The sequence below is a fragment of the Berghia stephanieae genome, chromosome 9, assembly GCF_034508935.2.
Source record: "Berghia stephanieae isolate SIO BIC M18660-M18661 chromosome 9, UCSD_Bste_1.3, whole genome shotgun sequence".
Lineage (NCBI taxonomy): Eukaryota > Metazoa > Mollusca > Gastropoda > Nudibranchia > Aeolidiidae > Berghia > Berghia stephanieae.
Genome location: NC_088368.1, coordinates 10,892,523 through 10,903,814, shown reverse-complemented (window position 1 = coordinate 10,903,814; position 11,292 = coordinate 10,892,523). Strand labels below are relative to the sequence as shown.

Below are 11,292 nucleotides of genomic sequence, written 5' to 3'. Positions count from 1 at the left end.
CCTGGACTCTAGACAAGGAATGTCAAAACTGTCTAGAATCTTTCGAAATGTGGTTGTACAGAAGATTGCTAAAACATCAAATGGTCAGAGAGAATAATAAACGAAGATGTCCTGCAAAGGGAAACCCATACAGATTGTGGAAATGATCAGAAAGAATTACAAACAAAGGTGTCCTGCAAAGGGAAACCCATACAGATTGTGGAAATGATCAGAAAGAGTTACAAACGAAGATATCATGCAAAGGAAATCCATACAGATTGTGGAAATGATCAGAAAGAGGCAAACGTGTGTTGACGAGGGCACATTCAAAGCCTAACACTTATTGGCTACATGGGGGGAAATATGTCGTATTCGTCACAGATTGATGTTGCTGACCAGTTTGAGGCTATCAACAAGCAACATCCCTACAAACTCTGATTACGTCAGAGGGCAGATCGCCTTGACGTCATATGGTTTCAAAGTTTCAAACTTTATTCAATCTTAGGCTTTCGCCAATAATTCATACAAATTGATGACAATATACATTGTGTAGGATTTCAGAAATTCTACTATGAGCAATTCACACCTGTTATTTATTTAATTCTGAACGGCTTTTCAACAACCTCAATAAATAGTTTTTAGATTAAACAAGTTATTTTCGATTTTACATTGCCATATGGATATTATTTTATTTTATTCAAAAGATAATGCAGGCTATTTGAGATATGTGTTTTGTGACATCAATAATTAAGATATTCAAAGAACAACTCTCATATATTCAGATAAAAATATCTATAATAATTATGATATTAATGCTGATAATGATAATAACAATAATAATAATAATAATAATAATAATAATAATAATAATAATAATAATAATAATAATAATAATAATAATAATGATAATAATAATAAATAATAATAATAATAATAATAAAATAATAATAATAATAATAATAATAATAATAATAATAATAATAAAAATGATAATAATAATAATAATAATAATAAAAAGAAAAGAAAAGAAGAAGAAGAAGAAGAAGAGAAGAAGAAGAAGAAGAAGAAGAAGAAAAGAAGAAGAAGAAGAAGAAGAAGAAGAAGAAGAAGAAGAAGAAGAAGAAGAAGAAGAAGAAGAAGAAGAAGAAGAAGAAACAACAACAACAAAAAACAAAAACAACAGCATCAACTCCTTCTAGGCTCGATATTAATAAGTTTTTCTTTCCGTGGAAACCACACTTATACTTGTAAATATTTATTGTGTTCTATCTGTATCTTTAAGCAAAGTCTACCGAAATCAGCTTGTTGTCTACTGTATCTGCATCTCAAAAATGTGATACATTCAAACATACTTGGTCTATTTTTCAGCTGCGGGCAATTTTTTCTCTCATGTGTGTATCTCGAACGACTAGACAATGGTATTCGTCTTCTATTACGTCGCAAGCAGTACATTTCCTATCATTTCTATCTACTTTTCTTGTACCCCCATCTACCCCTTTCTATATAAAACAAATGAGAACTCAATCTGATTTTTTGAGATGGCAACTCTGAAAGATTTATTACACAGTTTCATATATTATGGTTCTAACTCAAATTTGTCTTTAATGTGTTTATACAGCCGTCCAGACGTCGTCATCGACATCTCAGCGTGCCACTCTTGTAAAACTATATCATGAAAGCGTTATTTTCAAACCGCCAGAAAATAATTGTCAGTTTTCACATTTTGTTTAACCCAATAATGGCCCATTCCACTCTATCCAGCAACTGCTTCACCAGGCTTACCCAAGTTGTTGTGTTTGGTTCATTAATATTCAATTGCACAAGTTCTTTGTATACTGCATGAGTAAATGAACAATAAATATTTCATGGGCGAATACGCTTCAACCAATACTGAATAACTTTCATTCTTCTTCCTTTCTTTGCAAGTGGATACAAGCGCATGCCGCGAATAAGTAAGTAATGTAAGCATTCTCTCCGCTGATTGACTTTTCACAATCTTTAAAAACTTCGGTACAACACACTCAGTGTATACACACACACACACACACACACACACATATATATATATATATATATATATATATATATATATATATATATATATATATATATATATTCATCACTATATTACCAAGACAAACACTCACCAGTCCGTTCCAGACGATATCCAGGCAGCAAACTGAAGAGGTCAAAACCGCCAGTAGACTGTTGGCATGACAGTGTCACAAGACTGCAGTTGGAAAATAACAACTTACGTAATAATTCTAAAAATAGAGTTTTCTTCACTTGATTTCGATTCGTTCTTCCCAGACATCAGATATGATCTTAACGAATAAAAAGTATTTGTATAAAGGATATCAAGTGTGACATTTTGCAGCTTTCAATAACTTGGTGGCAGGACAGTCTCATTCTTAGGGACACCAAAAAAGGAAATAAATTGCCCAAACAATTTGTATCTATGCGTGACATTTTTATGATTTTAGGCCGCATGTTTCTACATTTGAAAACCATCTGTTTTTATTAGAAATATATATTTATAGAGTTGACGTCATTCTAATACGTCTAAAATAAAACGGCTATAGTTAGATATTTGGAATTTTTGACATGTACATTTGATTCTATCACAGGCGACGTGTACATATATGCAGGTCTGACATACAAACGAAATTATGGGCCTAGTTTATCTTTGTTGTAATGGACAATATTTTGCGTCATTTTTGAGATTTCCAATACAACAATAAGATCATAACGTAGTGGGTTATCAGACCTGTAAATAAGTGCACGTCGATTACAAGGTATTCATCACAAATCACTAATGGTGTGTTCTGTACATACACCATCCACCAAAGACGTCAAACAAAAGAATGGATATCATAAAACACCAACGGTGTGCTCTGTACATACACCATCCACCAAAGACGTCAAACAAAAGAATTGATATCATAAAACACCAATGGTGTGTTCTGTACATACACCATCCACCAAAGACGTCCAACAAAAGAATTTATATCATAAAACACCAACGGTGTGTTCTGTACATACACCATCCACCAAAGATGTCAAACAAAAGAATGGATATCATAAAACAACAAACAATCTTGTCAGTTCAAACTCTAAGGCTAGGGTGGAAACTTTTCGGTCAAATTATAGGTCTTAAACCTGAAATGTCCGCCAAGAAAGGAAGGACAAATTATTTCTCTGATCAATACATACGCCTAATCTAAATGATACCCTATCCAATACAAGAAATACGATCACAACTATTTCTGATCATGATCTAATACATACGCCTAAAATTCCCTCCAATAACGATACGACAAACTATTTCTCTGATCAATACAGACATCTAAAATTCCCTCCAATAAAGATATGACAAACTATTTCTCTGATCAATACATACATCTAAAATTCCCTCCAATAAAGATACGACAAACTATTTCTCTGATCAATACATACGCCTAAAATTCCCTCCAATAAAGATACGACAAATTATTTCTCTGATCAATAATACGCCTAAAATTCCCTCCAATAAAGATACGACAAACTATTTCTTTGATCAATACATACGCCTAAATTCCCTCCAATAAAGGTACGACAAACTATTTCTCTGATCAATACATACGCCTAAAATTCCCTCCAATAAAGATACGACAAATTATTTCTCTGATCAATACATACGCCTAAATTCCCTCCAATAAAGATAACGACAAACTATTTCTTGATCAATACATACGCCTAAATTCCCCTCCAATGAAGAAACAAACGAATTCTCTGATCAAAACAAACGCCAATATAATAACAACATCATCAACATACTCAACTATAACACTTTTCATATTAACCTAAAATATTATTTGTCCACCATATCAATCACATTGTTGTCCAACGAATATTCTTAAATGAAACACTGTTGTAGCAGAACCAATCAATGGAGTTAGCAAACTATTTCTCTGATCAAAACAAAGGCCTAATAATCCCGCCCATGAAGAAACAAGAAACGAATTCTCTGATCAAAACAAACGAGCCAGGAAGTAACCAACAACAACTCCAACATTACTTCTAACTCTCGATAAACTTTTCAATTCCTAGTGGGAGCAATCTATATTCATGTTTTCGTCCAACCAGGTCATCAATCACATGATTTGTTGCTGTCCAACGATTGGATATTTCTTAACAAATGTAAACACGCTGGTTTGTCAAGCAGAACCCAATGACCAATCGTGATGTTAGATATTTAAAAAGCTGTGAACACTTTTCACTAAGTGGGTCACTTTGAGCACATTTTGCAATGAGAGATCAATGACCTCGAGCTCGTGGAAAGTTAATATAGATCATAGCCATTGTGTAGAATTTAATGATTACCACGCATTTTGATTTGTGATGAAACCAAAATGGAGGAATTATAGAATATAAACGTTTAAACCAAAGATCTCCATTTTGACGACAGACGGGAAGACTTACAGTATAGAATATAAATGTTTAAACCAAAGATCTCCATTTTGACGACAAACGGGAAGACTTGCAGTATAGAATATAAATGTTTAAACCAAAGATCTCCATTTTGACGACAGACAGAAGACTTACAGTATAGAATATAAATGTTTAAACCAAAGATCTCCATTTTGACGACAGACAGAAGACTTACAGTATAGAATATAAATGTTTAAACCAAAGATCTCCATTTTGACGACAGACAGAAGACTTACAGTATAGAATATAAATGTTTAAACCAAAGATCTCCATTTTGACGACAGACGGGAAGACTTACAGTATAGAATATAAATGTTTAAACCAAAGATCTCCATTTTGACGACAGACGGGAAGACTTACAGTATAGAATATAAATGTTTAAACCAAAGATCTCCATTTTGACGACAAACGGGAAGACTTGCAGTATAGAATATAAATGTTTAAACCAAAGATCTCCATTTTGACGACAGACAGAAGACTTACAGTATAGAATATAAATGTTTAAACCAAAGATCTCCATTTTGACGACAGACAGAAGACTTACAGTATAGAATATAAATGTTTAAACCAAAGATCTCCATTTTGACGACAGACAGAAGACTTACAGTATAGAATATAAATGTTTAAACCAAAGATCTCCATTTTGACGACAGACGGGAAGACTTGCAGTATAGAATATAAATGTTTAAACCAAAGATCTCCATTTTGACGACAGACAGAAGACTTACAGTATAGAATATAAATGTTTAAACCAAATATCTCCATTTTGACGACAGACAGGAAGACTTACAGTATAGAATATAAATGTTTAAACCAAAGATCTCCATTTTGACGACAGACGGGAAGACTTACAGTATAGAATATAAATGTTTAAACCAAAGATCTCCATTTTGACGACAGACGGGAAGATTACAGTAAAATAAAATGTTAAACCAAGATCTCATTTGACGAAGACGGAGACTTGCAGTATAGAATATCTATAAATGTTTAAACCAAAGATCTCCATTTTGACGACAGACAAGAAGACTTACAGTATAGAATATAAATGTGTAAACCAAAGATCTCCATTTTGACGACAGACGGGAAGACTTACAGTATAGAATATAAATGTGTAAACCAAAGATCTCCATTTTGACGACAGACGGGAAGACTTGCAGTATAGAATAAATGTTTAAACCAAAGATCTCCATTTTGACGACAGACGGGAAGACTTGCATGGATCGCCAAGTTGTTCAAGATCGCTATGACCGAAGTTGCATTCCAATTTGTGATAAAAACAAAATGAAGATGATATATTTTCAAAGAAAAGGTCATAATTCTAACCATATAAGGCAAGACATGCATGAATGACCACGTGTGATTGATAATGAAGAATGTACACATAATATTGTGTGTTTGTCCACGGTCACTGTGACATGGGTGAATACATAATTTATACCAAAACACCTTATGATGAGAGATAGGGGGGGGGGCTCGATTTGGGAGGGGGGGAGGTGGAGTCGTGACATGGGTGAATACATAATTTATACCAAAACACCTTATGATGAGAGATAGGGGTGGGGGGGGGGGGGGAATATGGAGATTTATCAGACGACATCAAGATAATGAAAATATCACGGTGTCAGGAAGCTAAACCCGAGATCCAGTTCGGAAAGTGAGAGAGAGAGAGAGAGAGTGTGTGTGTGTGTGTGTGTGTGTGTGAAATAGAGACAAAGAGAATGTTAGAGAGACAGAGAGAGTGAGACAAAGTGGGAGAGAAACGGAGAGAGAGAGAGATATAAAGATATATATATATATATATATATATATATATATATATATATATATATATATATATATATATATATATATATATAAAGAGTTAGATTGAGTGAAAGAGAGAAACAGAGAGAGAGAGAGAGTGTGTGTGTGAGACTGACAGAGAGAGAGGGGGGAGAATGAGAGTCTTACGCACACAGAGAGTGTGAGAGATTAAGAGAGAGCGAGAGAGAGACAGAGTGAGTGGGAGAGTGAGTCTTACACACAGAGAGGGTGTGAGAGAGACAGCGAATGAGACAGAGAGAGTGAAAGACAGAGAGATAGTGTGAGAGAGTTAGAGAGAGTGAGAGAGAAACAGAGAAAGAGAGACTGACAGAGAAAGAGTGTGAGACAGACACACACAGAGAGAGAGAGAGAGAGAGAGAGTATGTGTGAGAGAAACATAGAGAGAGTGATAAAGAGTTAGATTGATTGAAAGAGAGAGAGAGAGAGATAGAGAGAGTGAGAGAGATTGAGTGAAAGAGAGAGAGGCAAAGATAGAGTGAGAGAGACTGATAGAGAGAATATGAGAGAGTAAAAGAAAGCGAGAGAGACAGATTGAGATGGAGTGTGAGTCTTACACCCAGAGAGAGTGTGAGAGTAAGAAAGAGTGAGTGAGAAACAGAGAGAGTGTAGGACTGACAGAGAGAGGGAGTGATAGAGAAAAAGAAATAGTTAGGGAGAGAGTGTGTGTGTTTGTGTGTATGTGTGTGTATGTGTGAAAGAGAGAGAGAGACAGAGAGAGAAATAGTGTGAGAGAGAGAGAGAGAGAGACAGACAGACAGACAGGAAGTAAGAGAAAGAGATAGAGGGAGTAGAGAGAGAGAGCAGAGACGAAATAAGAGAGAGTAGAGAGAGGAGAGAGCAGAAAGTGGATGAAGAGGAAGATAGAAGAGAGAAGAAATAAGGTGGGAGAGGAGAAAGAAAAGAGAGAGAGGGAGAGAGAGATGGAGGAGAGAGAGGGAGGAGGAGAAGAGAAAGAGATAGGGTGGGAGAGAGAGAGAGAGAGAGAGGAGGAGAGAGAGAAGAGTGAGGAGGGAGAGAAGGAGGGGTGGGAGAGAGAGAGAGAGAGAGAGAGAGAGAGAGAGAGAGAGAGAAGGAGAGGAGAGAGAGAGAGGAGAGGTGAGAGAGAGAGAGAGAGGGAGGAGAGAGAGAGAGAGAGCGAGAGAGAGAGAAGAGAGAGAGAGAGGTGAGGGGAGAAAGAGATAGAGATAGGTGTGGGAGAGAGAGAGAGAGAGAAGAGAGAGAGAGGTAGGAGGGAGAAGAGAGATAGTGGAGAGAGAGAGAGAGGAAGGAGAGAGAGAGAGAGGTGAGGGGAAGAAAGAGAAGAGAGGAGAGAGAGAGAGAGAGAGAGAGAGAGGTGAGGGGAGAAAGAGATAGAGATGGGTGGGTAGAGAGGGAGAGAGAGAAGAGAGAGAGAGGTGAGGGGAGAAAGAGATAGAGATAGGTGGGTAGAGAGAGAGAGAGAGAGAGAGAGAGAGAGAGAGAGAGAGAGGTGAGGGAGAAGAATAGAGATGGTGGTAGAGAGAGAAGAGGAGAGGGAGAGAGAGAAGAGGTGAGGGGAGAAGAGATAGAGATAGGGTGGGAGAGAGAGAGAGATGAGAGAGAGAGAGAGAGAGAGAGAGAGAGAGGTGAGGGGAGAAAGAAATAGAGTAGGTGGGTAGAGAGAGAGAGAAGAGAGAGAGAGAGAGAAGAGTAGAGGAGAAAGAGATAGAGTAGATGGTAGAAGAGAGAGAGAGAAGAGGTGGAGAGAGAGGTGAGGAGGAGAAAGAGTGAGAAGTGTAGAGAAGAGAAGAGAGAGAGAAGAGAGAGAGAGAAGAAGAGAGAAGGAGAGAGAGAAAAAGAGAGAAAAGAGAGAAGAGAGGGGCAGAAAAAAGAGAGATAGCTGAAAAGAGAAAGAAAAGAAGGAAATTGGAGATACAAAGAGGGGAGAAATAAAAGAGAGAGAGAGAGAGAGAGAGAGAGAGAGAGAGAGAGAAGAGAGAGAGAGCGTGAGTAAGAAGAGAGATCGAGTGATGTGAAGAAAGATGAGAGAGGAATAAGAGGTAGGGATGAAAGAAAAGAGAAGATAGAGAGATAAAAGATGAAAATACAGGAAAGACGGGAGATATAGTCCTAAAGGAAATGAAGAATATATATATTAGATATTATTTAGAAGAGAGAGAAGAGATGCAATGAGGAGAGATGAGTGAAGAGAGAGAGAGAGAGAGAGGGTGTGTGTAAATATGTTATGAAGGTAGAAAATGAGGGGAAGACTGAAAGAGAATGGATAGATAGATAGAGTTATGCATGACTCTCGCTTTTGGATCGGAAGGTCCGGAGTTCGACCCTCGCTCGGTGCATAGTTGAGTCCTTGGAAAAAGGCTCTTTACAAACTTCTCACCGTACTCAGGTGTAAAATGAGTTGACAGCGTTGTCGAAAAAAAAATTTAATATCGCCTAACAGGCGTCATTCATGTTTCGTTCTACATGTTGTTGCTGTTGGTCAGGGACCTCTTGTAAAGCGCTTTGAGCACATTTAGTGGCTATTGCGCTATACAAAAGCTCAATTTTTTTAACATAGAAAGAAAGAAAGAAAGAAAGAGAGAGGGAGAGAGAGAGAGAGAGAGAGAGAGAGAGAGAGAGAAGACGACGACGAAATAGAGGAATAGACAGAAAAGGAGCGAGAGACAACCCGACATAGGGAATATTAGAGATTTATGGGGAAAAATATGAGAGAGGAAGAAGAATGAGAGATAAGGAACTAGGAAAACATGAAACAGTCACATCAATAAAGTGATGATTTAAAGTATAAAGTCATAAAGGTGGACAAAGGGTAGAGAGAAAACTTGATGCTCACATTTCTTTCTTAGTTTCAAATAGATAGTTTTAGCCCAATGTCTTTGAAAGGGAAAAATTGTTGGATGATCAAAACCAATGGGGATCCCAGTAGGTCAGTTGGTGACACACTCGCTTCACACACAGACAAAGTGACCAAGATCGATCCCTGGTGCAGTCGAGATTTATTTTTCTGACCCCTCTGTCCACCCAGCAGTAAATGGGTAGCTGGGTTACTTAGATCTGATGGAAAGTACTTTGTAATAGACTAGCGTGCTATCCAAAGGATGGCAAGGAATTGCTAGTCCATTTCATGCTATAAAAACTGTAGGATAATCTCGGCTCCATGGGCCTTATGGCTCTGAAAGACTACTTATTACCATAACCAATGACATCGAGAGTCGAATTCTACAGGAAGTTGAACTCCTCAAAGCTCTTTTTAAACATCCGAATGTCTTCAGTGTGGCTTTTGGTGCCTTTTACACTTGGGGTTATGAAAGATGAACCAAATAGCCATGATAAAAAAATAGCTTTCTAATCTGTGATTTTAAACTATGTGTTTTATTATATGCTGTGTCTTTTCAAAAACATTCCTTGCAAGTCAATTTTATCGTTTATATTATTTTCCTCCAAAGTACTTCAAGGACAGGTGATATTTTATTTTCATAATTGTAAATTTAATTTTACTAACTTATCCTCTTTGTGCTTGATTAGCACATGAGGCTGACACGGTTGAACGCCATCTTTCTCGGTTGGAGGCCATTTTTGTCATCTGTCTCCAACCTCTAGCTTTCATTTCTCTTTCGAAGCTCCTCCTCCAGGTCTCCAGCGGGCGGCTCCTTCTTCTCGTTCCCTGGGGGGTCCACCTAAGGACTTTCCTGGAAATGGCACTCGGACCCATTCTGAGGACATGTCCAGTTCATTTCCACCTTCTCTTTACAGCTTCAGACATTGGTTCAATTTCAGTGCGTTTAGTCAGTTCTTTGTTTGACCTTATTTTTGTCCAGAATATCCTCAGGATCCTTCTTAGGCATTTCTTTTGGAATGCATTTAGTTTGTTGGAGATGATGCCTATCAGTTTCCATGATTCAGACCCATATAGGAGAACGGAGAGTTGATTTGTTTTGAAGAGATGTAGCTTTGTTTTGGTGGTGACTTTCCTCGACTCCCAGATAGTTCTGAGCATTCCAAAGGCTCTTCTTGCTTTCATTAGTTTGTCCTTGATATCATCTTTGGAATTTCCATTTTGGCTAATCCTGCTGCCTAGATAGGTGAAATGATTCACATCCTCAATGACTTGGTTGTTTATGTTCAGAATTTTGTTTGAATAAGAATTCGTCCTCATCATTTTGGTCTTTTCAACATTTATATTATATTTAGCCCCAGCTTAAAAGAGCATTGTTGGCAACCAGTTGTGTTCTGGAGTGTACATCTGTGAAATTGTGGGTGAGAAATACAATGTAGTCTGCAAAGTCAAGATCTTCTAGAGTCTCCGTAAAAGTCCCGCTGAATCCGGTTTTCTTATTGTCTACTGGTTCCTTCATGATCCAGTCGATTGCAAGGCAGACAAGAAAAGGAGATAAAATGCAACCTTGCTTCACTCATGTGTTAATATCAAAACCTTCTGTCACTTTGTTCCCAAGAATTACCATGGCATGGACGTTTTTATAGAGCATCTGAGTGATTTAAACATTTTTGTAGGAATGCCATAATGCCGTAGAAAACTCCAGAGAGCTGGCCTGTGGACACTATCGAAGGCCATCTCAAAGTCTATGAAGTTTGCAAATAAGGGTGAATTCCATTCCTGCGACTGTTCGAATATTTGTCTTAGGGTGACGATATGGTCGGAGAATGAGCGGCCCTTTCGGAATCCTGCTATGATCATGCTTGCTGTTTTCTGAGCTTTGGTTCTATTGCTAAGTTCATGTGGTTCAGAACTATTCTGCTAAAAATTTGCTTGTGATTGAGAGCAACACGCCAATTTCCACAATCAGATAGATCTCTCTTTTTGGGCAGTTTGACAAATAATCCAACGTTCCATTCATTTACAGGTTCATAACATTGTCCACCATAATTTTACTTTAGGCCTGAACATAACCTTAGTTCAACAGATTCACAGACCGACTTGTTTTTCCCCCCTTAAAGAACCAATGACATTTACAATTTTCAAACATCTATAGGACCCAATTTTCAAACATTTATAGGACCCAATTTTCAAATATCTATAGG

At 37.4% G+C, this 11,292-nt stretch overlaps 1 protein-coding gene across 1 annotated transcript; it reads right to left on the bottom strand.

Moving 5' to 3' along the window:
• Positions 1-9,982: 9,982 nt before the first annotated feature.
• Positions 9,983-10,411, bottom strand: LOC144979121 (uncharacterized). The gene has a single exon (XM_078925720.1). It carries the CDS (start codon positions 10,409-10,411, stop codon positions 9,983-9,985), a length of 429 nt encoding a protein of 142 aa, XP_078781846.1.
• Positions 10,412-11,292: the final 881 nt, after the last annotated feature.